This window comes from Eufriesea mexicana, unplaced genomic scaffold (genome assembly GCF_001483705.2).
Source record: "Eufriesea mexicana isolate 0111107269 unplaced genomic scaffold, ASM148370v2 scaffold474474835, whole genome shotgun sequence".
NCBI classification, from domain to species: domain Eukaryota; kingdom Metazoa; phylum Arthropoda; class Insecta; order Hymenoptera; family Apidae; genus Eufriesea; species Eufriesea mexicana.
Window position 1 is genome coordinate 469,388 of NW_016907960.1, and position 27,750 is coordinate 497,137.

The following is a 27,750-nucleotide window of genomic DNA, read 5'->3' on the forward strand; positions in this document are numbered from 1 at the left end:
CTAGCAGGGCGAGGAGGAACGATCGGAACGAGGCGAACCACGAGGCCATGCCGCGCCGACACAGGATAGCGGATGAAACCGGGGCGAAAGCGGGGCGAAAGCGGGGAAAGAGTGGGGCGAACGGAGGAAGTGCACGTGGCGGCACGAGCGAGAAAGAACTTCCCTCCCGTTTCATCGTAGGCGTTGCTCGCGTTTTTAATCGACCCCCCGGCGTATACCCTGGAATTCCTTCGGTTAATTACGCGGATTTCCAATGCGTCCAGACCTCGTGGAATTTTTACGATTGCCTGACTGCCAGCCCTTCCGCCGCTGCCAGCCCGGGATTTGTACGACTGAAATATTCGAGGGATTTAATTTTATAAATGACCAAGCTGTCCCTGCCACGAGCCCTCGGACCCGCCGCCACTCCATCGATCTTGCCCCTTGTACTTCCGCGCGCGGCTCACTCCTCGCACTCTCCTCGCACTCTCCTCGCACTCTCCTCGCTCTCTCCAGCGAGCGGATCGAAGCGCCCACGGATCCAGGATACGCGGCCGGATCCAGGACCCCGAGAGGAGACCCGATGCCGAATGCCGCTGATCGGCGAGGGAGCGATGGTTTCGCAGTCGCGCGGCGTCTCGCGGCGAACGCCGTCGCATCAGCGGGCAAATTAGTCGACGTGCCTGCGGCGAATAAAGCTGCGGGAAACTGCGACGATAAATCGAAGTCGTGGACGCGAGAAACGCGAGGAAAAGCGTCGAAAGAATTTCGTTTCCATAAATAATTCAAGTCTCGTCCGACGCTGAACCTCCGCCACGCTCCCCTGCCACCCTGTCGTGCCCTCCTTCTCTTCCTCGTCGTTCCACCGGTTAGTCGACCTTCTCCTTCTTCTTCTTCTTCTTCTTCCTCTTCTTTCCTATTCCCGGCCCCCGTCCCCGACCCCCGCCCCGCGCCGACGACGGCTCGTTTCTTCGTCAAGCGGTCAAAGGGGAGGTCTAAGAACCTAATCTTTTCGCAAAAGGGTTTCCGGGAGCACCTGAGAACCCAGTGGAAAAGTCTTCACCGACACCCCCTAAATACTTAATTCCATTTTCGCCTAATTGGACAGTTTTATTAAGGGATGCATATTTCAGATGGCGTTTTTATTATGTCTATTGGGAGCGAGGCGTCTCCCTGCCACGTCGGCCCGTCTTCCGCCTGTCGGGCAAGCGGGTAAGAAGAGGGACGCAGGAGGAGGAGGAGGAAGAGGAGAACGCGAACCGCGGCCGGGAATTCTGTCAGGGGTTGAAAAAAATTAGATTTCAACCCTTCGAAAAATATTAGCACGCCGGGAAAGAGCGGCGAGAGAGAAAAGCGAGTGGCACGGATGAGACGGACCTTGGGGGTCGATGCGAACTAGCAACCCTTTGCCAAGGGACAAGCTTCGTCTCTCTCTCTCTCTCTCGCTCTGTCTCTCCGTCTCTGGCCATTGTCTCGAGGATTAAAGGGTGAACGTCTAACGTTTCGAGAACAAACCACGGTCTTGTACTTCTCTCCCTCGCAATCTTTTTCCTCTCTCGGCGTGATAGCCAGCCAGGCAGTGGATTAATAAGCGGAGAAACGTTTCCCGGAGATAAACCTGCGAGACTCGGCCGATATTACGCCCGATTTCGTCGACTCGTTCCGCCTAATGGGCGAAATGAAAACGTTTCACGGCAGCGTCGTTAAACGGAGAGAAAAAGAAAGGAAATGGGAAAAAAGCTCGCGTCGTGGGGTACCGTCGAGAGAGGGGCGAAGAGAAGGTAGGCGAGAGAGGGAGAGGCGAGATAAGGTGGCAGAAAGAGGCGGAGGGCTCGTATAAATTTTAATAAGCCTCATTCGCCGACCCTTTGAGCCCGGCGAAATGAACGAATTAAAAGTTTCTCTCGTTTTAGTGGTCTCGCGGTTGACATTTCGGCTCGCGCCACGATCTCGCGGAATTACGCAACTTTCGTCGTTCCGAAAAACGCGCAGCCGGCCGGCACCGACCCTAACCGGGGTAATATTCGCCGGGAGCATCGTGAATTACGTATGTACGCGCCTGCGTACCTGTCCGAGATCCATCGGACGTCGATCCTTGGCGCCGCGACGACGAGATTCCGACCACGAGATTTCGCCGCCACCCCTTTCTATCGTTTGCATCGCGCACGAACGAGAACGGGATGTTTCACGAGTGTACGCGACCGGGCCCTTCGCCTCGAGAAGTACGCGGGGAACCCCGAGACACGTGTAACGTTCCCTCGTTAACCCCTTCGTGCGCCGCGAATACGAGTCTCTCCCTCCTTACCCCCGGCGCGCGAATCGTCGAGGCGAGTCGAGGTAGCGAGTAAGATTTCAATTAAAACAACCCCCCGGCACGACGGGGGATTAGCGATACCAATCCGTTCCGTGGCGGGCGGCGAAGCCCCGGTTATGACACGGCATAAATATCAATGTAAATTACCTCCGCGCGCCTAGATGCCAGCAGCGAAGGAGACCGAGAAGACGACGGCCTACGCGTCCCGACCTTTATGAACGCAATCATCGCGCGATTTTGCATTTATGACGTTTAAATTGCTACCACCTACCGGTCGTCTCATCGGTATCGCGTCGCGACTCCCGCACCCCTCCGCGATCACGCTGGTCGTCCACGAGCGTCGCGATGCTCTCGTGTACGCGTTCTGGGGCCCGGACAGTCGACGAGCTCGTTCGAGATCGGTCGTCCCCGATCTCCATGGCAGCGTGAAACGAGAATTTCGCGGTACGAACGTGAAACTCGTAGGAACGCGAGTCGAAGCACCGAGGGAAAATCGTCCTACGAAATCATAATTAACGGAATTATGTCGGGAGTAACTCGATACCTTTCCGAGTAGGCGGGTGGAACGGCAGGGCGGGGGTTGCGGAGAGAAAGGGGAGACGAGGCTTTTCGATGGGGCTTATGTCTAACGTAAGAACGAAGGGTTGCGAGAGATGTATCCCCAACTAAGAGCCACGTACACGCGTACTCGTCCGCCTTTAATGAACGTAACGTTACACGATATGCGCGAACGCGCGCCGCTTTGCTATCTCGGAAAGGATCTCTCGGACGTTGCGTTAACTTTTCTGCTGCCTCGGCTTTCGTGCCGAACCACCTCCCGTGAGACCGTACCATTCCAGCGATCGGAATTAGACGAGTAGCAAAGAGGAAGAAGGATGTAGCCTTGGCGAAGGTGAAGCCGGCGTTCGAAACGGTCCGTCACCCGCGGAAAACGGGACTCGCCGTTGCGTGAAACGCGACCAAATCCGGCCAAACGACGAGACGATCTTTGACCGTGGCAACGGAAGCGCGAGGATAAGCGAGCTTTCGGTGGCGAGTGCAGGTCGGCCTATAGAAATCCCAAAAGCCGAAAGAGAGAGAGAGAGAGAGAGAGAGAGAGAGAGCGAGCAAAGGGGAGATCCGTTTCAGTGTCGGATTCGGCTGGGCGGCTAAAGACGACGCGAGAGGCTTCTCGGTGCGGCGGAAGCGGATCGGTGGAGTGGTCGCGCGCGAGAGAAAAAAAGCGGCCGGAGCGGGAGAAGAAAAGAACGCGGAGAGGCGAAAGAAGAGAAGCAAGAGGGCGTTAACTGAACTTTAATGGAGATCGTAGATAAATCGTTCCGACGGACGTTGAAAGAACTCTTTGACGGATTACGCCCAAATCGTATCTATCCGCTCCTTGCGTCTCTTTGAGAGCGGCGTCTCTACCTGGAGCGTAGCCGGGAATACCCCGAGCCGCGCTACTCGTGTCTTCGAGGAGGGCGACGAGAAGCATCTCCGGCGTGGTCGTCGCGACTTTCGTGGAATTAGCGAAGGAAACGGAGACGAAGAGGGACAAAGCGGGAAATGGAGCGCGAGAAAGGGAAAAAGAGAGCAGGAAGGCGTTCAACAAGTCGAATAAAAAAGCTCATAAATAAAGAGGAGGAATTCTCTCGCCCTGCTCTCGAACCACCCTTTGGCCTTCACCCTCTACGCCGTTCCACCGTCTCTCGCACCCTCCGCGTTTCTGCGAATGTCCCCGCGGACACCTGTTGCTGCGTTGCGCCCTCTGCAGCCACGTCGAAGAGAGAAACAGAGAAACGAGCGCGGGGACAAAGGAATGGACGAGGGCAGGAGGAAATTGGAGGCACTCGCTCGATTGCTCTCGGCGCCGATTGTCGCGCGCGTCGCGCCCCGTACGAATTCGTCGCACGATTTCCCGTGCGAGGGCCCCCCCCCGGTCGATAGCTGCGAGGAACCCGGCACACAGGAGCGCGACGTATTTTCCCCGATATCCGGAACCTGAAGCAAACTTCCCTCGAAACTATCTCGAAACGTGGAACGCGCGCGCGAAGGTAATATTAAAAGAGGAACGAAAACGGAACGCGTGGTCCCCGTGCCGTGGTCTCCAACTTCGAAGGGCATAAATACCAGCGCGAGATATCCGGAGCAGAGGTTGCCACGCGGAGGCCCAGCCACGAGTTTGCAGAGGCAGCTGCTGATTTGTGATAAATGGAATCCCGGGAACGCGGCCAGAGTGGGGATATTACGCTCTGGGGCTACCCGCTAATTACAGGGTGGCCTGGAATAAATTACAACCCGACGAAAACGCCAGCTCGTTGGTGTAACGTCGCATTATAACGCAACGACGTCCTTACCGGACCGAGGAACGCGTCGATTCGGGGAACGCACCGGGCCACGTATGATCACGCGTTCCCCGCGTTACTTTCAACCGGTCGTGCCAATTGTGCCGTTAAAACGCGGCAAACGGTTCGGGCATTTCGCGCCGGCCCTCTCTCCCCCGTCCTATCCCTCCGCGCGATTCTAACACCTTCGATTCATCGCGGCCTCGCGATACCGTTTGCCGAGCGGTTTCGTTTACGAGCGTTTCGTTTGCGTACACCGCCGCGCACCGGCGTTCCAGGCGTTACGTAACGCGGAAGAAATCGGCAACTAGGAAACGAAACGGGCGTCGTTCCACGGTGCTTAACTCGCTTTAAATTCCATCTCTTTTTAAGCGAGTCGAGCGCGTTTCTCGGCTTCGAGTAATGAGAATTCGCGATGGCGGGCGCAACGTCTGTGCGTTGTTCCCCGTTTCACCGAGAAACGGAGATATCGTTTCCTCGCCACCCGGCTCGATTACAACTTTTTATTGCATTTCCATTTCGTTTCCCGTAGCGAACAAAGAGGAAAGCACGCGGGGTTCCGTCCTCGCGAAAGGTGCTCGAGAGGCACTCGAGATAGACAGAAAGAGAGAAAGAGAGAGAGAGAGAGAGGGGGGGAGAGCGGCGTGTCTGGAAATTGCGAGCGGCGTGATTATTCGAGGATCAAATGGCGGGGCGGGTTGGAGAGAGGCCGAGATGGGGTGGCGGCACGCAAACGGGGGGTTCGTATCGTTTTCGCGACGAGATCTCGCCGAGGTAAGAAGGGGCGGCAGGGGCGAAGGGGAGGAACGCTCGACGCGTCGCTTTTACTCGCGCAAACGTGTCTGAAATAATTCGGGGATGCGTAAAATCCAGGCTGGCTCTATTTGCCGCGATAATCGGAGCGTGAGCGATCTCGCAGGGCGTAAGACCTCGGGGATGCCGGGCGGGTAAGAGAGACGCTGACGGGACATTTAGGGTGCATTTTGTCCGCGGCAGTTGCCGATGGCGGTAACGTTTGTTGCCAGCCAAAGAGTCCGCCACCCGTCGCGCGATCGACGGGGGCGAGAAATTGGGCACCTCTGGTCCACGGGGGATGAGAAGCGGCACCCGCGGCGCGATTATGCGACGCGATCTTTCGGGCACGCTCGAGCGTGGTACGCGGCAGAGGAAAATAATGGGGGGAAAAAGGAGGAAAAAAGCAGCAGAGTTCCGTGGACGGTGGACACGCTGGCAGGGGAACGAGAAATATCGGATTAAAGCGGACGCGTCGACGGAAGAATCGGACGCCGGCGTCGGCGCGGAAAGACGATGGAAAATTGGCCGACGCGCGTAAGCCGGTAGACGAGCGATACACACACACGCACGCACACGTATATATATATATATATAAATACGTACATAGACCGGTAGAAGGAGCGATAGAGGGCGCAGGGTGGCGCAGGGGGAGGAAGACGAGGAGGACGCTCATACATAATGTATGCGAAGCGTGGTGTATCGGTGACACGCGGTTCCGGCCACCTCCGCGGACGCGTCCCTCTCCGACACGGTGACAAACAGGTTTCCAGCATGCGATTCGTTACGCGCGACTCCCCGCGCGTTCCGTCTTGCGGCTCGAGCGGAAAATCTCGGATCGTGCCACAGTCGGCCTAACCGAGACAAAGCGTACGGGAGCGGGACAGCGTAATCGCTAATTACCGGCGGCAACGATTATCTCGCGGGCTGAAAAACGCGCGGAACGAATGGTACGTAGGTAGGTACGCGAAGGCGCGAGGGAAACGGAGAAGTAACAGGATCGGAGTCTCCGATCGGATGCGCGCCATGCGTAACGGTCCTCCGCGACACTATTCCCCCGTGAGACCACGGCGTCCATTGTTTTAATTTGTTTGCCGTTCCTCCTCGCCGTTTTACGATCGCTCCAGTTTGTTCTCGCGGCGTGACGATCGGTACACGCTAGATAGATATCGAGGGAAAACGGCGCCGCGGCTGATCGCGACGATGGGGGACGAGAGAGAGAGAGAGAGAGAGAGAGAGAGTCCGGTGGTGAAGGACGCGGCGCGATGGAATGAAAATTCGTTGTCCGCTTATTTCCCGAATTACCACGCGAGGAGGCGACGACGAGGAACACGGACGAAACGCGAGTCACCGTGACCCGGTTTAATTAAATAGTCGACGAAGCAATAGGCAATCTCGTCTGATTGCCGACTATTTTAGCTGAAATGGCTAGGTATACCCGCAGCGGAGTGACGTGTCCGTTAATTATGTGGCGCTTCAATTTCCCTCAACGTTTCATTCGACTCGTTACAAATCGGAAAATAAAAAGCTTAACAACGTGCAATCATAGGTTTGACGAGCGATCGGCGATTACCCGGCATGCAAATTGGAAAAAATCGCGGGCAGAAGAAAGAGGCGGGATTTTTCGGCGTAGACGCCGGTAGACTCGAGCGTGTAACCGCGTACGCGTTAACGCGGTGTTAACGTATTCCCTGGCTGGCGTTCCCGGTATATTAATGAGCGCACGAGCGCGAGCGCGCGAGGCAACGCGAAGCGAGACGCGCTACTACGTTCCCCTTTAGCGAAGGAAGCTAATTAAGAACACCGCGAGATTTCTCTGTTCCACCATCCAGCTGGTAGCGCGCGATTTTTCTCGTCCGGTATCGTCCCCACTCGTCTCCTCGCGGATCCCTTTCGACGCCGCCTCCTCGTGTCGCGTTTTCTCTGACGCGCGCGCGTGCCACACCACCGTCTCTCCTCCGTCTCTCCTACGCCTCTCCGCGCGCCTTTCCTTCCTCTCTCGTTGCCGCGCAGACGGGGGAAAAGGAAGAAATGCGAAGAAAAACGAAGAGAAACGGGGAGGAAAGAAAAGGAAAAAGGAAAAAGGAAAAAGAAAAGGAGAAACAGACAGACGGGCAGATAGATAGATAGATAGATAGATAGATAGAGAGGAGGAGAGGGGGAGAGAGAGAGAGAGAGAGAGAGAGAGGAAAGGAAGCCGAGTGGGAGACGTATGTAATTGCACGAATCGCGCGAGATGGTTCACGGACACAGAGAGGCAGGTAAAGGTAAGGCGAGGAGCGCGAGGCAAGAAGGTAGAGCGCGAAAAATAGGAATAGATGTTAGATAGATCCGAGGCGGCTCGACTCGGAGCCAACAACCCGAGGAATCGTAGTCGCGCGTAGTTATCTGGCGTCTGACGTTCCTGCCGCCTGCTACTGTTCCTACCGCACTGATGGTTAGTATCATTAAAACGTAATCACTGCCGTTCGCTAACCCCGGCAATGCTAATTTCCTCGTTAATTAATGCCGAGTCTCATTGTGCTCGCGTATGCCTGCAAAAGCGATTACTCGCCGACTACCGCCAACGTGTTAGACGCTAACGCGCTTCGATCCTCCATCTGGCTTCCTGTTTTCCTTTCCGTCACGGGAGGAACCATCCTCTAGCGAGTACGAGAGAAGCAGAGGGAAAGAACGGGGACGGAGGCCGTGAGAGAAGAAACGAAAAGAGGCGGCAAGGTCTCTCGAGTGCCGATCAAATTCTTCCCTTTTCATCCCGAAGCGCTCGCGACCGCGTAATTGCGACGCGTTACAATGATCAAACGCATTGTCCACGGCCACGAGGGGGGAACCGGTGCGTTTCTTCTCGACCGGTCCTCGGTTCGATCCTCCGACTCGAGTGCCCTCCAAGCTGCACTCCACGCAGAGAAGAGTGCTCCGCGTGCACCGCTCGGACGCGCTCGATCTTCCTGTCCGAGCCGAGATACGCTTCATTATCGAGCGCTAAACGGCCGTTTCTCCGCACCGACAATACTCCTCCCCTCGGGGTAGAGAGACCTCTTTGGCGAAATTAGTTTTGTTCCCCGTTGCCGCGCGACAATGAGGCCTCCGCTTCTGCTCCTCGGCTGTTCTTCGCAAGGAAAAACGCAGCCGCGATTCCTCCACCGTTCATTGTCGATCGCCGAGCCGATGAAGAAACCACGCGACGATGAATGGAAGAATCGACCGTTTCCGTTCCCCGACCAAGTGGAGGGACAGATGTTTAAGATCGGGCAGAAACAAAAAAGCGATTCGCGACACGGTGTCGAGGCGAAGAGAATACCAGCGCCGAATCGGTGGTAGGCCCGTGCAGGACGTGCCAGCACGGAAGGAAGAAGAAGAAGAAGAAGTAGAAGAAGAAGAAGAAGAAGAAGAAGAAGAAGAAGTAGAAGAAGAAGAAGAAGAAGAAGAAGAAGACCGGGAGAGAGAATTGCACGGGATCGATTCTAGGAACGCGCAGAGATCCAGCCGTGATCGGGACCCTTCGATCGGCGATGTCGATCAGCTGGCCCCGCCTATTGTATACTCGGCTGACGGTGCAACTTCGACCCCAGCGTCGAGCAGTTTTTTAGCGAATTTAATATTTATACCGAATGACTGATGACCGTAATAGAGAAACGGGGTTGCATTGTTCGAAACGCTCGTGTCATTGATCGATACGACGCCGCTTTCCCGCTTAGCCTTCCAGTGGGAAAGTCCGCCGCTCGTACCTCTGAAACCGACCACGCTCGTTCGATGTCACGCGTTCGATATCGACCTTCTTCCCTCTCCACTCTTTTCCCTTTTTCTTCCATTTTTTTTTTCCTTCCCGTTCCCTCGTCCTCCCGCCCCCCCGCCCCCCATTTTCGCCCGATTGTTCGGAAATTCGAGCGATGCCGCGACCCAACAGACGCGGCAGGAAATCACCGCGCGATGAATCGGCTACCTGCCGATTTCCTCTATCTCTACCGGTTGCCCCCGCTGTTCCACTGTTTCAACGAATCGTTTACCATTGCCGCGTGAAATCTCGTTCGTTCCATCGGAACGCGTTGCAACGATACGCCGATGGGGCCGGAGGAATAAAAAGAACGTTCCCATGGCCGAAGAGGAACCGAACTTCCACAGCTCGGCCGGCTAAACCCGGGGAATCATTAACGAATCATTATCCTGCTCTCCTCGAAGAGAGAGCCTAGACCCGTGAAACAAAACCATTAATGATTTCTATTTGTATTCGTTTGTTGGTTCGTTTAGCGCGGAGACGTAGGGTATACCGGGCCCCAGAGCCAAGTCCCCAGTGAGTTATGTGAGAAGTTCGCTTATTTTCGTTAAGCCGAACTCCCGCGGCGCGAACAAATCGTCCGTCGCTGCCGCCGAGAGACCGAGCTTTGTTTCTTCTATCTCTCCTCCGCTTTCCGATTCCTCGTTGCCTCTCCTTCGCCGCTCTTTCAACCACCGTGCCACGGACGCGCACCATTCGCCGTTTTTCCATTTCCGATCGTATCGTTCCCGATCGAAGGGAAAAATCGTTGGCCCGACGGGCGAGAAATCGCTCGCGGCACTGCCGTTTGTTGTTCTCGGTTGGGTCTCTCTCGGCTACCGGGTTCCTCTTCGGGGACGACGACGACGACGCCGCGAACGCGAGTTGAGGAGCGTGCGAGGAGGAGCAAGGCGTTATTTATCGACTATATGGACCGCGAACGAAGCGCCTAAGCCAATATCGTTAGCGGCGCCGCGGATGTTGGTGCAAGTCGATCGGGGAGCGGTCGGCAGGTCGGTGGTGGCGAAAGTATGGCCGCGATTACTCGGGGTCCGGGGAAGCCGCGGGCCCCCGTCACGCGACGCGCCGCTTCATCTGTCAAAACATCGTTTCCGATCGTCGTGGCCGATATTTATCGCGATTGGAAACACGTGGGAGAGAAGCCGGCGCCGCGGCGTGAGACGGCGCATCGCTTGTCGCCGGGCGTTTGCGTTTTCGCGTTCCAATTTAAACGGGGCGGAAGGTGGAGTAGCGCGAGAGAGGGAACTGCGGGTCCCTGAAACGAGTCACGGGAGCAGAAGGTATGCACGGCCGAGTGGAACGTACGAGAAGAGTTTCTATACCTGAATATACCCTCGGAGGCACTGACAGAAAGCGTCCCGCCCACAAAAGTAATCTCGACCCCGTGCACCGCGGCGGCTGCGGCGAAAGAGAGACGGAGAAGGAGAGCGCCACACCTGATTCATCAGCGTGGAATAAATCGAAAGACGGACGAAAAACAAAACGAGCCACCGCGCCGCGCGTACGTTTCGTTTCTTCAAACCCTTCCCAGCCACTCTCTCGGCCTTTCCTCCGCGGAAAGGTTCATCGTACGTTTCGTCCCTTTCGCGTCGTCCACGCGGGGTAATCCTCGTGTGGCCCCCGATGCATCCCGGGACCCGTTTCCACGCGTTCCGCGTGTCCAATTCCTCGGTAGAAAACCAGCCGGCGTGTAGGTGTACGCACGGCCGTCTCGCCTCTTTCTCTCGCGCCCCTGGCCCACTCGCTCTCTCGGCCAGGTACGCCCCGACCCTCGCCTCGTATATAAATTACCTTTTTAATTTCCCGCCAAGACAAATGATTTAATTTATTCTATCAATTATTGGCGAGAAACGAATAGACGCGAGCCAAGGAGGGGAGGACTTGTTTGGTTTTCATTTCGATTCGTCGATATATCCGATCCTCCGTTACATCTCTTCCCCTCGGCCTTCGTCGCCCCTGCCCATCCTCTAATCCGCCGCGATACGCTCATCCTTCATACGCTACTTTCCTCCATCCACGCCGTGATCCGCCGATTTCTTTCACCATCGCGAGACTAATTCGAGAGAGAACGCGAGCAGAGGGATATATATATATACACACACATCTCAAAGGTGAGTGGTTGGCTCTAGTCTAGGTACGCGCGTTGCTCCATAAAATTGGGTAGAAGCGGTGCAAAACGGATGGACAAAAGGGGAAAGAAAGTCGGCGGGACATATGTTTCTACGGGTAGACAGAGCCGAGACTCTCGTTGAAACCGGTTCGACGTGTGTCTGGTCCAGGCTAGGTCAGTTATTCAAAAACTGAAATATCGCCTCATTAACGGCAGCTCGTTTGCGAACTCTCTCAAGAGGCAAGAATACTCGGTCCTCGGTCGTGGTCCTCCTCTCGTCGTCGCCGTTGGCCGCCGGTTTGCTTTCGTATTTCGTACTCGCCGGTTTCTCCTGCTATGGCCGACGATTAACCGGAGCGAACGGTTTTTACCTTTTCCCTTTTTCCTTTTTTCTCTTTTTTTTTCTTTTTCTCTCCCCTTTTTCCCGACGCGACACCGCGTGCGCGTCGAAAAGCCGAAAGTCGAAAGAAGGTCCAGAGAAACGATCGCCGGGATATCCCCGGAGCGAGCCAAGCCTCGTCCCTGGCTCCCTCGGGCTGGTTACGAGCTTTTTTCCGCGTGGTATAGTTTCACAACCGGAGAGGAATCGTCGGCGCGAATGCGAATAAAGCCAAGGACGCCGGTGAAACCGCTCGAGGACTGCTTTTTCCTTCTCTCGCGTAAGATCGTAAGTATCGAAGGTTCGGTTGGCCGGCCGCGTCGAAAGGTAGGAATTTTCAGGAATTATCGTGGAAGAAAACGATCGACCGAGTCCGGGGCTACCTCGCCTCTTTGTCCACGGTCCACCACGCCACACAGCCTGCTGCGGAAACCGTACGAAGAGGAGAGGAGAGAGAGAGAGAGAGAGAGAGAGAGAGAGCGTACGCGTCGCGCGCCCTCGGTATTTTGCTCGATCGCTCTCTCCTCGGTCCCGCGGATATTTCACGGCAATTTAACACGCGAGCGCAGGGTTCCGAGCCGCGTTCGCGACCGCTCCGCTCCGGACCGACCGACGAACGGATTATCTCGCGAAGATTCGGCCAAGTCGTGGAATAGGTGAGCGCCGAGTTCGTGCCGCAGTCTCGCGGCCGGTTCCGCGCCAATTAATCATCGTCCCGCGCGGTTAAGAGGCCAATTAAGCTCCGCTTTTGCAAGTCTGATTGTCCGTACGTGCGATCCGTGGGCTTACACGCGCGGTTCGCCTAGCCCGTTCGTGCTTTATCTATCGCGCTGCGCTCGAATTAAAATGTACTTTATGGCTCGTGTCAGCCGATAGCGATCGCCACAAGTATCTCTCTCTCTCTCTCTCTCTCTCTCTCCCTCTGTTTCTCTCGTCCTCTCCGGCTTGTCCCCGCGTGCTTGTATACCCGCGGTCGAAACAACGATATTCTTTGCGTACGAAACGCCGTTCATCCATAATTCAGCAATCGCGATACCTACGCGACGTAACACGGCCGGAGATTTAATTCGGTGATCGGCGATCGAAGGCAGCAACCTCGGTGATCGGAGCAGACGAATTCCGAGCACGGAACCGAGCACCGTGAAATCTCCGATTGGACGCGATATTTCGCGATGCGAAATTCGCCCGGCCTCGAGCGTAGATCGGCCGCAATTTCTTTCGGCTAAACGGAAGAGAGCTCGGGGACGCGGTAACGAGCGACGTTGATAAATAGCGGACCGCTTCGAGAACTCGAACCCTTCGTAATTACACGTCTATGCCCACTGCCGATCGCACCTCTCGCAACCGACGCCTGGCAATCGGTAAGTGTCCCAACAATCCCCACGATCCGATTCTCCCTTCTCCCCTTTTTTCCCCCGTTATCGATACCCGTGTTATTCTTTCGTCACGGGCCGCGGAGCAACGCGCACGAATTTTCGCCGAAAATTTCATCCGGATCCACCGAGCGTACCGACCGAAACAAGGAATAATTCCCTCCAGATGCCCCCCCGTGTACTCGGCCGCACGCGGAGCGCGCTGCGAAGAAAAACGCTGGCCGTCGATACGAGACGTATCCCGCGTCCCGTGCCGTTGCGAACCGGACTAGATGTATCAACGTCGGCGCTTAATAACACCTCGTAGGCCTCGTTCTTCGGGGGTCCGCAACCGTAACGACGACCGTGAACGCCGCCAGGTAATTTGGCACAATGATATAATTACACATCGCTGGCGATTATCTCGATTGCTCGTATCATAGAACTGCCATGTCCGGGGCAAGTACGAGTTGGGCTAGGTTCTTCTCGCAGCTACGACTCGCGGGACGAGAATCCGCTCGATGGATCGCGAATCGAATCGAATCGAATCGAATCGGATCGGATCGGTGTGGATGGATGGCGTGGTCGCGTAAAAAGCAGACGTGGAGAGACGGAAGGAGGCGAAATGGCGCGAGGAAAGCGGACGAGTAGAGCGGAGAGAGGAGAAGACGAGAGAGGAGACGGAACGAGAAGCGGAGGCGTGCGTGCAACACGCGAGCTGACCGCACGCGTGTAAAGATGGCCCCTACAGACGGTGTGTCTGACGAGCCGGCAAACGCCGACTTGGACTCCGACTCGGAGAGTTCGACTCGGACTCGCAGACTGTGTGCCGACTCGGGACGAGGCTTCCCTTCGAAAGCTGTACGTATGTCGGGGCCTATCACGACGAGCGTTCATGTACGAAAGATCGGCTCGACGTGGAGTACGGGGATCGTTACTCGTGGGAGTCCGTGAGAGGGCTAGCGTTGATTGACGCGCGACGTTACGCCAAACTCGACGGCACGCGAGCCGAGCAAACGGCCTCGATTGGTAGCGATTTCGCCTCGGTAACTGGCAAACAAACCCGCCGCCGACTCCGGCCCGAGATCCGAGCCACCGAAGAGGGTGGCAGGCACTGATCCGCGCGGACACGATTCTTCCATCCGCGCGAGTCGCGAATTCAAGCGCGCGGAACGTAGTACGCGAAACTCGTGCCGATTATATAGCGCCGGTTCTACCTCCGCCTACTACCAGATTGCCAGATAATACAGTAGACCGTCCGAAGATGTTACCGTCCGGAACGTTACTCGGAATGAGCGGCTTCGAGCCCGAGATCGCCAACGTTCCCCGTGCGCTATGGAAATACCGACCGATTCCTTCTCGACAATTTCTCGATCCCTTCTCGATTCCCATCTCGAAGGCAATCCCGTTCACCGTTCCTCTATACGAGGACGTGTACTCTTATTTTTCCAATCGGAACTGGAATCCTCGCGACCGAGGATCCTGGTTCGCGGGCCGATTAAGAACCGGTCATAGCTTCGCGCGAATCTCCGCCGGCGACACGTCCGTTTCGAAACTCGCCGTTTCACGGGCAACGTTAATGGAAAATTCTTCCGTGGTCGAGCGATTCTAACGATTCGGCTTAAAATACCGAACGGAACGTCTACCAGGGAGGTCTCGTGCGTCGTTTAATTACCGCGTGTAACGAGTTCGAGTGGCTGCCGTGCGCACGAAACCCCTCTCGAGAAAGGGGTGCGATATGCTCGCTGACGTCGTCCACGAATCACTCGAAATTACCGAGTACCGTTGCGACCCACACCCCTTCCTCTCTCTCCCTCTCTCTTTCTTTCTCTCTCTCCTTCTCGCTCTATCCTCCGTCGCTGCCCCTTTCTATACCACCCCTTGGCAGCCTTCCTCCTGTCTCGGCCAGCAACGCCACCCCTCGCTCCGCCTTATCCAACCGGCCACCTTTTCTACGCGTACGCAGCACCGTTTCAATCCGCCAGATAATCGGTGCAATTACAAAACCGACCAAAGGGGAGGTACCCCTCGTACTACGAACCTACTACGAACCTACTACGTACCTACCGGTCGCAGGCCGCCGTTGCCTCGACGATTTTTCCACGCTTTCGGCTAGCGGCTAGCTTTCTCGGCCGAATCTCGTCGCCGGGAGAATCCGAGAGGGTCGAGTATCGAGTATACGAGAAAAATGTCGAGAGGAACGTCGCGATAGTGGGAGGTTGTCTTTTGGGAAAGGGTCTGTACTCGTGCAAGGGTAGGCCTGGTTGATACGACGAGGGTGGAGGACCGGGGGGAAAGAACGAGATACCCAGGGGTCTCCCTGCCAGTCAGCTGTTTTAATGTGGGTCACCAGTTCCTACAAAACGATCGATTTCCGTCCAACTACGAATTCCACGTCCTACGTCTCTTCGTTCCTCGCAGCGTTTCCGTCGACACCTCGAGGAGCCGGCAATTGGTAACGTTCCTCCGGGCCAGCTGTTTCGACGGACGCCCAACGTCGACGCCGGCACGTCCTTCTTCCCGATCGTACAGGCGTCCACGCGATCGCACCCTCGATCGATCACCCGAACCGTTCGTCCACTTTTCGTCGACCTATCGCCGATAACATCTACGCGATCGCGATAACATCGAGGAACGTTTGAAAAGGAGCCGGCGATCTGGCGCTAAATATTCCATCGCCTCGTGTTTCGCCATGATTTATGCTCGCGCGAACAATGTCGAAAAATAACGGGTCGCGCGAAACAGATGGTCGGTGTAGATGTCGCGATTCGTGCCACCTTGTTGGAGGATTCGCGAGGAAAGGGACGAAAATCGAACGGAGGAGGACTTTGTTTGCTCGAATCGAACAACCCTGACGTGCACGCGTACCGCGAGATATAAGCTCGACTAGTATAAGCGCACAAGGCGAATACATATTTATGCAGGAGGCGTAACTCGCATCGCTCTAAGAACACCGAGTTCCAACAAACTCACTGACCCGATAAAAAAGTCGAGAGTAGAACAGAAGCTATGCCTCTCTATTTATGCGATTCTCGCGTCCGCGGTTCTAAAGCCAACCATTCGATTCGAAAGCGAGACGAAAGCTGGCCCGTTTCGCGTGCCCGTTTTTACTGCGGACATCTTTGCGATTAGCTTCGAATTTGCAGGGTTGCGTTACGCTCGCTGGGGTGACGTTTTGCCCCTGAAACTCGGCGTTTCGTTTATCGCGGGGAATTTATTAGAAACTATCCGAGACTCATCATACTACCAAATTTTTCACTTCCTTTCACCGGTTTCGGTTGCATCCACGTAGCCGATACGTCGGATTCATCGCGATCCTTGGCTGGCTTCGAACGCGTTCGACGAGGTTTCCATCCTCGTCGCTCGGCCGCCATTCCTTCTCCTATTCCCTTGCCTATTAAATCTATTTTTAATTAAGCTATTTTAAGTCAAATTAAACATTTCTTTCATTACGTGGCTCCGTAACAGCAATTAATGCCGCGTCACGCCCATTTACCATCTTCTTGATTACTTTTCTATAGGCGCTACTTTATTGTATGTATGAACGTTCTATATATAGCCGAACAAAGTCGATACGTAATAATACTTCGCAGGATACCGTGTTGCATTTAAATGCAACGGAAGAATTCGTATTGTTTTACTTGCGGCGCTGTTACACGCGTTCGTAATAAGCGAACTTTCCAGATCGTACGCGCATAATTCAGATAAAGCGCGGAACGTCGATCGTCGTTGGTCGGCGAGGCGCACGAAAATGCAACGGGTCGGCCGAGATCCCGTGAACTTAACTCGGATTCCGGCAGACAGATAGAAATACGGGAAACACCGATAGATCGGTGGCACGAACAGAAGAAAGACGAGAAGTCACGGAACGGGAGCCTGGCGCCGTTACGATACAATGCCGACCCCCGAGATGACTTGCATCCGTATCGCGGCCTGCACGAAGAGGAATCGGCGGCGATCCTAGCCACAGGCGCTTTCGTTCGACTTCCTCCTCGCTTTTTCCCCTCCCGTCAGACCCCTGCGCTGCTCTACCTTCTATGAATTCGCGTAGTTCGCGAGCAACGCGATTCCATCCGCCGCCGCGTTTATTATTAGATCCTTTACTCGCCTCTCTGCCGAGTTTGCTCGCGCTTTTCCGCGAGGAGACGCGAAATCGAACGCTTCTTTCCGGAGTATACCACGAGGAGTGGTTGGTTGGCCGAGAAAAGACGAGGAAGCGGATTCCTGCAGCCGGCCGACGACGGTGAAACGACGATGAAACGACGGTGAAACGATGGGGACGAGAAGCGGGACAGGGAGCAGAGGGGTGGAAGGAAAAGTTAGGTTAAGATGGTAGGGAAATTGTCGGAAAGACGAGAGAAAGAGAGAGCGAGAGAGAGAGAGAGAGGGAGACGATAATAGGGGACGGCTGAAAAATAAAGAGAGACGCGGAAGGTTCGGTTAATCCTTCTTGTTTGTCTTTACGTTAATTATCTAGAATTAAGAACGCTGCTTGTCGCGGCGCACCGGCCGGATTACTGGCTCGATTATTACTTATTGCAGATTATTAATTACCGAGAATTACCGGACTCGGTGCTCGGTCGGCTGGGGTAGGGTTCGAGCTTCGCGGAGGGGTGGCCGGAGCGAAGGTTCGAAAGAAAAAGCCTGGCGTCGGGTTTGCGGCGCAAGTATATATACTCTCGGATCGATGTCCCTTGGCCGGAAAAGGTGTCTTCATCGGGTGGTGGTGGTGGTGGTGATGGTGGTGGTGGTGGTGTCGGTGGTGGTCGGTGCGCGGAGAAGTCGGCTGGAAGCGGAGGATCGCGCGCGTTCGTTAGCGGGATGCTGAAGCGGCGGCACGAAATTCTTGTCGGCAACGATGGAACGATGCGGATGGTAAAAAAAAAAAAAAAACCGCTCCATGGCTACCACCACTAGCACCGGATTGCACAGCGTGTGGCAACGGGAAAAGGGAAAAACACGGAGCGTGTAGGAGAAGGATGATGGACGAAAAGCGCGGCACGGAACGTGTACGCGTATCTGTGTCAAAAGCAACCCCCGGACAATAATAGAAGCCCTTAAAAACGCAAAGCTGCCTAGCGGAGAGAGCGCGTGGGTTATGAAACCGGTGAAAGAAGAGAGAAAAAGGAAAAACCGACGAGCCGGCCGTCGCAGCTGCGCTGCGATTCGATACAATCGCCGAGCGGATAAGTTCTCGGCGGAAGATAAATGGAAGCATCGCGGTCGGATCGTCGCGAACGGACCACGGGAACTCTCGGTACTCGAGCGATGGAATAATTGCTCGGCTGGGAAAAGCAGGATTTCACGAAGGATCTTTCTCCGCGGCTCCTTCTGCTTCGTGCCTATCGCCGCCTCTTCCTCCTTTCCTTTCCGCTTCGATTTGGAAATCGTACTACTTTCCATACGAGGCGTTTCGCGAGAGGAGCCGACGCGTGTGCGCGCGCTTAACTCGAAAGCGCGTACCCATTTAATCGCGTACCTAGACTCGAGACGCGATTGTGCATAAGCACACGGCAACAACGAGAGAGAGGAGAGTTGGGAGGAACGAGCCAAGGAAATAAATATTAATAACGATGCTTCCTCCCTGCTCGGCCCGCCACCATCCTCCTCCCTGTCCTTCTCTCTTCCTCCTTTGCCGCTGTATTCTTTCGATCTCTCCTCCTCCCGACCTCCCACTCGCGCCTTTCTTCCCCCGATGCAACTAGACTCTCTCTCTCCCCCCGCCCCAACCCTCCTTCCTACCCTCCTTCTCTCTCTTTCTCTCTCCGTTAGTCTCCGAGTGCGCGTCTGTGCATTGTTAGGGCCATTACGGGAGCCAATTAATCTATGCACAATTTTATAATTAAACGGCTAATAGCGCATAGAATTATAGTCCAGGGCCGCGCGCACTCCCACGTATCCTGCTGCGTTCGTGGGTTACGCGTACGCGGCGAGAAAGACATTTAAGGGAAGGAAGAAGGGAAGGAAGAAGACAGAAACGAGGAAATCTCGTTCGTGTGCGCGGATTCTTATCGCGATCTACCGCTTATTCGCTCGCTCGTTCGCTCGCTCGCTCGCTCGCTCGCTCGTCTGCCTAGTGGTATTACCTTCCTCTGCCGTCGTTCTCCCGTGGTTTCGATGAAACGCAATCGGGACACGCGGACGTTTCGCGGCGATCCACACCGCTCGGCCAGAATCGAGCAAATTGACGAGGATAATTGGCTAGTCTCGTTAGCGAGCGTATATGGCATCAATTAGGCGTATCCGAGAAGAAAAGAGCGGCGTGCCAGCCGAGCGACTCGGCGAACGGAATCGGGGACAACGCGGTGACGATTCTCGCGTAGGCGCTGCTGCGTCCACCGATCCAAAGGGGCGTCCAGCGCCGACCGGGGTCCCGGGGGTGGGCCCCGACGACCGAACACGAGGAAGCGAGCGTTGCAGCGCAGCCGGTGCCACGCTATAAACCGCAAGAAAAATCCCCCTGAATTATCGGTGCGGTTCTCGGTGCATGCTGTTGCATCGATGGCGATAGAAGCGCGCTGGCCACGGCCAGGAGGACCGTGTAACCGTGCGCGCGGACCAACGGTCCATGGATGGAACATCGGTGTGTAGCCGTTGCCGCTGTTACCACTGCCGTGCATTATCAGAATGTAACGACGTCAGCGGTACACGCGACCAGCCTGGACCGCACACGCGAGAACCATACCGCGGTCTCTTAATCATCCGATTTTTCCTGGCGATCCTCCCTCGCCACTCTCCCGCCCTCTCCCGACCCCCTCGATCCTGTCCCCTCTCGTTTTTCCCATCGATTTTCCAACAACGCGCTGCCGCCTATCCCCGCAAACTCGATCCCCGGTTATTTCGCGCATCGCGCGGTACCATTACGCCAGAGAACTTTCGCTTTCCGATCCGCGTCGAAGACGCCTGTCTAGGATAGTGACACGATCCTAGGGTGTCTGTTACGCGTGCAACGGCGAAAAGGTTAGAAAGATTGGATGGATTTTCGATAGATAGACCGATGATACAGCTATCGTTGCGAGATCGCACGAGGTATTTAGTCGAGAGGAGAAAGAGAGCGGCGCGATAAAGGGCTGAAGCGCACGAGCCGACGGCTCGGCCAACTCTGTTCTCGGAGTACGAGTCGGATTATTCGGATCCCTATCCCTATACCTCTCTCCTTCCTCCCGTTTTCTCTTTCTCTCCCTGTCCCTCTGTTTCCCGTCCCTGTTCACTCCGCTCGCTATCCCTCGGTTCTCTTTCTCCTTCGCCCTCTGTGTGTATGTGTGTGTGTGTGTGTGCGTGTGTGTCGCGCTGAATCCGTTTCCGTTGCGACTGCCACTGCGCGCTGCTCGCCGCGATGCTATTGTCCCCCGACGTCGGCGTTTCGCCGTCGAATCGATTCCACTTGGACCTCAACCCTTTCGATAAATCGCGATTTCGGTGCACGGCGGTTTAGCGAGGTGAGAAAACAATGGCGAGCGGGGTCGGAAAGGGAAACTGTTGGGGCGGAGGACGCGTAGGAGGACTGTAAAGTCGGGGACAATAATTTCCCCGATAACACCGGATCCCCTCGTTCCGTTTACCATTCCGTTTCGTCTGCCGTCTGACTCGTGGGTGGGGTAAGCTTGTACTACAGCCACTTCTCTCTGTCTCGTCGGTGGGGACGATTCATTCAGAGAAACTGCCGTGAAAGGGACACCTGTTGGCACGGAGGCCCGTTGACAATTCCAGATACAAGGGCACGTGCCTCTACCACAGCCTCCTTTTCCGTGGATGGGACTGCCGATCGAGAGAGTGAGCGAGAACGAGAGAAAGAGAGAAGGAAGAAGAGAAGAGAGGATGGAAAATGATCGGTAGAGCTAACCGAAACGAGAGAAACGAATGACAAGAGAGCGTGACCGATTCGAGGGATCGAAACGCGTAGGTGATGGATTGTAAAATGGTGGAGTCGTATGGAGAGCCGAAGAGAAGCGTTGCGCGATGTTGGTTAAGAGTAAATGGAGCGCGTGTCGAGAAGAAGGCAACGGAGGATTAAAATATTTTTTGGTCGACCGGTAGCCCGGTAAGGAACGTAGCTGGCCGAAGATAAAGTGCTGCCCAGAGGCGACACCGGGTGTTATTAATACACGCGAGGATCGTAGCTTCCGTTCTCGGCAACAGGAGCTACAAAAAGCGCACGAGCAACCGTAGGTGGCTCTATACGATCGTTCTTATCGTCGCGAGTGATCGAGAGACCGGGCCAATTTCGTAGAACGGTGTATAGGAAGGTTCGAAGGTTCGGACGGAGCGTGCGCGATCGATGATTCGATCGCCGCGGGTTTTTCGGATCTAGGCTAAGGTTCGCGCCTTAATCGGACTTAATCCTAAGTTGCATGCTTGTTTCTAGCTTACCTGGCCGTGGTGCAGTCCCTGTACAGTATGTCGAAGTCCTTGCAGCTGAGCAGTTTGCATCGATTGACGCCCGGTTGGATGGCTCCGAGTCCACGCAGAATCCTAACCTGTTCGACATTGCACACCAACGGCACTATATCGAGCCTCTTGAGCTTCGTGTAGACGGTGTGCAGGCCACCGACGAGGTGCTTGAGAAAGAGCTCGAACGCCTGCGGCAGGCAGAGCATCGTGTCCCCTGCGATGATGAACGCGGCCACCTTCTGCCCGCGATAATCGACCAGTTTGCACTCGTTCGCCGTGGGATCGCTGGTACTGATCGGTGGCGGACTGTTGTACGATCTCGGAGGCAGAACGGCGTGATGGGCAGCCATAAGCTCGAGAGGCGAGCCATGATGACCGCTGAGCATGCCGCCGAGTTGCCCCAGCAGCCCGAGACCCGGTGGCGGTAGGCCTGGCATACGGGGTACCATGCCTGGCGGTGCACCGGGTGCTCCTCCGGCGGAAAGAGGCGGTGGACTCAACGGAAGTCCTTGAGGTGGCGAGCCTCTGGTCGGCGATCCCGGCGTGGGAACGCCGCGATGCTGTTGCTGTTGCGATTGTTGCTCGCGGATCTGATCCCGCGGATGAGGCTGCTGATGCGACGGCGGCGGTTGATGCTGGGACCCGTGAAGCTGTTGCTGACTTTGTTGAGCCGACGGGCTGTGCGGATGTTTAGGACTGCCGGTTATGGGACTGGCGCGGCTGCTGTGATCGGAAGCGCTATCCATCGCTCCGTGATCCATCGGCGCTCCAAAAGTCACGCGTCCCCGTCTTATCGACCACGTTCCGTCCGTTTTGGTATTGCCTTTCCTCTGGAAACTCCACCTCGCCCGTTCCTCCCAGATCTCCTCAATCTTCGCTCTCTTTTTTTCTCTCTTTCTCTCTATCTCTCTATCTCTCTCTCTCTCTCTCTCTTTCTCTCTCTTTCTCTCTCTTTCTCTCTGCTCTCACCTCGGTTCTCGCCACGTGGATACCACGAGATACGAAGAACTCGGGTTACCGGTCACGAGTCAACGCATATTAGACTCACCTCTCCTTCCTCTTTCCTTCGTACCGATTCTAGCTCGTTCGGCTGCCGGAACCAGCCGACGAGGTGGTTCGCGTCGATCCAGGATCGGCCACCAGGAATCGGCTCTTCGCAAGCGTCACTGTCACTCGGGTAAACTTTCGCGTCTCACGGAGTACGTTGGCCCATGTACATAGGTAACAACTTCACTGTGCACAACCACTGGAACAACCGTGTCCATGACAATTGACCGTTGTCACTCGATACGGGCCTCGACCACGGCTTCGTGCTCGTCGCGGACAGGTCCGTGTTCCGCGTGATGCTGGTCGGCTTCGCTCGAGGAGCAGCCGAGCTGCCCCCCGTTCAACGATTCACCAACCACGAATTTTCCTTCGCGACGCGTAGGTGCTTCTGTTCTCACTGACGAAACTGATACACACGGCGACGACGGCGGCGGCGGCGATGACGGAAGCGGCAACGACAGCGACGGCCACCGAACAACGCGATATCGCGACAATGTTCGTCGCGTCGTGAAACGCGTGGATAACCGCACCGTCGTCGACGACGATTACGACAGGCAGGACGGCGTCGACGAGTAACGCGCGACGCGCACGATCGGCAACGTATACCGCGAACGTAACGACGACGGAGATGCTGTCGCGATGATAGCGACCGCGACAACGACGACGATGACAACGAACACAACGACGAAGGCAACAACAGCGGCGGCGGCGGTGGCGGCGGCGGCGGCGGCAACGGCGGCGGCGGCGACGACGACGACGGCGACGACGACGACGACGACGATGACGACGGCGACGGCGGCGGCAGCAGCGGCGACGGCGGCGGCGACGACGAACGACGACGACGACGACGACGATGACGACGGCGACGGCGGCGGCAGCAGCGGCGACGGCGGCGGCGACGACGACGACGGCGACGACGACGACGACGACGACGAAAGCGGCTGCGGCTGCGGCGGTAACTCGCAGGGACGCGCGTCGCTCGTTCTCAAAGTGGCAAACGCTCTCTCGGTCGAGTCGGGAGTATTTCCCTACCCAGTCACAGATGTAATAAATAAAAACATCAGTGGGAGCCCGAGAAACGGGGAGGATGGGCGTTCTGTGCGCGCAACCGACTATCCGGTTGGCGGAGCCACCGGGGTGGCAGTTCTCCCTATTGGACGGTAACCTCGTACCGTCGACGCCTTTCGAACCTTCCCTCGGCTGGTGGCGGGACAAGCGAGTATTCCCCACTACGAGGCAACCTCTGCCACCGACGACGCGCACCGACGATGCCGACCGGGACGATTCCGGGGGCGACTAACACACGGAGACATCCAGACGCAGACGCGAGTCTCGACAAGACAGTACGATTCGAACCTACCGCCGATCTACGCGCTACGAGTGGGGATTTCTTCTTTTTCCTCGCGACCTCTCCCTCCACCACCCTTTGCTCTCTCAGCTCGCCTCCCCGCGCCTTCCCGAGCCGCCCGCGTTCCTCTTCGCCTCGCCTCACCTAAACCTAACCTCCCCCTAGCACGGACCCACCCCACCGCTCCTTGTCGCGTTTCGGCTCTTCCCTCCTCCACCTCCTCCTCCACCACCTCCTCCTCCTTCTTTCTCCTTTCTTCTCTTCCCCTTTTTGCTTTCTTCTACACCAGATAGCCCTCCCGTTTCTTTTTCTCTACCGTTCGCCACTCTTCCGTTTCACTCTCTTCCCTTTACCACCAACCCCTTGCACTCCTTTTACTTTTCGCTCCCTCGTCTTCTTTCCTTCCTATCTTCCGTTTGCTTCTCTTCTTTTTGCCCTTCTCTTCTCCTCTCTTCTATTCCGTTCTATTCTATTCGCCACCCCCTGAACTCGAACCACCCCCATAGCTACCTTCCTCTCTTTCACCCGCTTCTTTGCTTGTATATCCTGCCTGTATATATATATATACCTATTTCTCTTTCGGTCTTTGATTCTCTTTATATATCTATCCATCTATCCATGTATCTATCCATGTATCTATATATCCGTCTGTCTCTCCATCTCTCATTTTTCTACTTTCTCTCTCTCTCTCTCTCTCTCTCTCTTTCTCCCTTCGCACGCACTCGTGCCCTCTCTATCTCGAACGAATGAGACCTCTCTCCTACTCTCACTGCCTGCCTCTTCGTAGCTCCCTCCCACTTCTTCTTCCAGCTTCTCCTCCCACCTTGGCTTATGGCTTATACGCTCTCTCGAACACGCGCTCTCTCGCGCGACCAGCGGTAGTCTCCACCTCGTTTCCTCTTTCGCGCCCGTCCTATTCTCCGTCACTCTCTCTTTCTCGCTCCCGCGCTCTCTCTTCCAACATGCCCCCAGCCGTCTCTCTCGGTTTCTCCCTGTTCCTCGGTTCTCTGTCCGTACGACGAAGAATGTCGCCGGCGTTCGAATCGATCGGTCGGACTCCGAGCGCGCGGGGGGTCCCCCTTCCGTTACTTGCATCCTCTCCGACCCCGCGGAGAGAGCCTATCCTCCCTGCCACCTTCTTCTTCGCCGTTCCCTCGGATCTCTCCTCTACCATATTCGCCATCAGCATTACACGAGCGCACTTATTTCTTCTGTAGCTAACTCTGCTTCCTCGCGATCTCTGTCTGCTCCTCCGCCACCCTCTTTCGCTCCTGCCCGCCCTCCCCGCGCCCGACCCTCCCCCAACCCTCGCTACCACCTTTCCGCTGCTCCTCCTCCCGCGGCATACGCGATATACCATACCCGACACTCTCCGCGGCTCTCTCGGTAAGCTCCGAGTATGAGTGCTTAATATCTTTGTACCATACCTAAAGCGTCCGTATCCACCGATGCTTCTCTTACGTCCCGACTTTCCCCGCGGGCTCTCCGTGCCCAAACCTTCTCTCCGCTCTGTCGCTAATTTCCCCCGTTATCCTCCTTCTATTTCGCCACGCGAAAACCACGCAATTTCGCTCCGTGCCCGATTAGCCGCTCTTTCTTGTCCCCTCTTCTTCATTTTCCCAAACTCCGAAAGAACGCCGCGGATTCACTCCGATCGTACGTTCCGGATAGGTGTGCATCGGGATGGAAGGAGAAATTACGCTGCGAGGGGAAGACACACGGTGCTCGATTGACTCGTCATAGGCGAGAGTCGAAAGACTGCGTGGAGATGGGTGAGAAAGTAGCGAGTAAGAGGGAAAAGGCACCGTTTAGCCTTCTTCTAGCGGTCAACCCCCGATCAGTCCTCATCAGCCCGGTGACCCAGATCTACGAGGAAAGACCCTCCGCGTTTGTTACGAGTATATACACGTATATACGTAACAGGCTTCGCACACGTATTGCTCCACCGCAGCTGATCCCTTGACCTCGTGCAACCCCAAACGAAACGAGACCCCCTGGGCCTAACGTTCATTGACCATCGCGGCTCATCCGAGGGGGGTTCGATCGTCTTGCCGTTCCACCGTTTCCCGTTCAAACTTCTCCGACTGTCTTTTTACCTTCCACTCCGGTCTTCCTCTCCGGCCTCTCGAAGAGGATGCAGAAGGTATCCGACATCGCGGTTGTCGCATCCTCTTTGATACGGATACAGTGACACTGGAAGGTGAAAAGATACGCGACAGTGGTAAAAGAGAGGAAAAGAGAGAGGTAGGGTATTAGTTTGCATCGACGATAAAGTCATTGTTTGCGGCGAAAAGGCGATCGATCCCGAGATCCAAGTCCCTCCGTCCGAGGAAGGTCGAGGATCGGTAGGGGACCGATGTTTGCCACGAACCAAACCACGTCCAATTAGTGGAATTAATACCGGTTGGCTTTGGGGGAGCTAATGCCTCTGTGTGCATACCTACGGGTATGCACGTCGATGACTGCACTTTCCTTCGTGCGTAATGAAGGACAATCCCGTCGGTTGGGCCGAGCAGCCCGATGCATTCGCTCGTCCAAGCAACCGCTGCCTCCTCTTGTTTTGCGGTCACGAGAAAATATCTCGAACTCGCGAGATTACGACTTTGAACGTGCCCCGGCTAACGGTCTCCGTGTCCCTCTGCCCGGCCTCCGGAGAACAATTTCGTTCGCGATGTTGTTTGCGTCCTGTACCAGCTCTCGCGCTGAAAAAGAAGCAAGAAACGCTGTTAATATAAAGTTGCTACTTCGTCTACCCCGCGAATCCCCTTCTACCTCGGCTGTATCCATTTTCGTGGCGAGTAGCACAGCGTCCGGGCGGTTTGCCTCGAATTTTCCGGCAACCTGGGAAACGCCGTCGCGGAGCGGAAGAACGCGAGCGGATCGACGACAGACGGATTTTCAGGCAAGTCGAGCGAGTATGATACGCATTGTTGGAGCGTTCACGAGAGTGCGGTTCGCGTGCAGCGTTCCTGTTACTGCTCATTGGCCACCCCGCACGGGAGAATAGCGCGAAGCGCAAGCAGAGAACGCGGCTGCCTCTCTCGTGCATAGCTGTTACGTAACCCTCGTCATTGTTCGCGCGTGGTCGTCGTCGCCGTCGTCAGAGAACTGTAACAGAGCGTAGGGCAAAAAGGAGGGTAACGTGTAAACGTTGAATAAGAGAGGGAAAAAAGCGCGAATTTTTGTCGAGAGAGCATGCATAGGAGGAAGGTATTCCGCGCCAACCAACCGGACACGCGTCAGAAGGACTCCAGTGCACCGGAAGCGTCGCTCTTCTCCGTTTCTTTGTCAGACGTTCCCGTTCAGCGTGCCCGCGACGTGAATTTTTGTCCAGGTTTTTTGCCTCCGTTATCCTATCGCCATTAGTCGCCTGTTAGCCTGTGCAGAAGGAAAAGAGGAAAAGGGAGAAAAAGGGGCAAGAGTTAATAGAGTAGAGTGTTTATAATCGCCTGGTTACTGCTACCTATCGCCTTCTTTGCGATTGCCACCTTGTCTGTCGCTTCGATTCGCCTTGCCCGACGTGTTTCCGGTCCGCTGATCGCCATCGTCTTTCCATTCCGCGCGAATTTACCGCGTCTTCCGTCCCGGCCGATTCCTCCTCGTCGTCTCTTCGTCTTCATCCTCGCCGTTATCGTGTACGTGGTCGTTGTCGGTATATCAGAAGCGAAAGAGAACATCGATCGAATTAACGTAATTACTTGTTCGTGCGAGATACTTGCGCGTCGTGGCAAAACAGGCGTCAAAGTCGATCGGGAGTCACGAAAGAGCGGGATTTTACAAAACGTTAATTGCGCGCGGTTTATATGCAGCACGGCGTGGCATAGAGGCCGGCGCGAGAGAAAAATCAAGAGCTAAAATAATGGATTTTGAGGCGGGATGAAAAACGACAGTAATTTTTCTGGACACGTACGCCACCGTTCGGTTTTTCAGCGCGGCTTA

The 27,750-nt window shown here is 55.7% G+C and overlaps 1 protein-coding gene across 1 annotated transcript in view; it reads right to left on the minus strand.

Annotated features, from left to right (window-relative positions):
- Window positions 1-23,144, minus strand: part of dac (dachshund family transcription factor) — a 139,652-nt gene extending 116,508 nt beyond the window's left edge. The window contains exon 1 of the mRNA XM_017900441.1: window positions 21,396-23,144. Coding sequence (XP_017755930.1) covers window positions 21,396-22,177 — 782 coding nt within the window. The 5' untranslated portion in view covers window positions 22,178-23,144. The remainder of the gene's footprint in view (window positions 1-21,395) is intronic.
- Window positions 23,145-27,750: the final 4,606 nt, after the last annotated feature.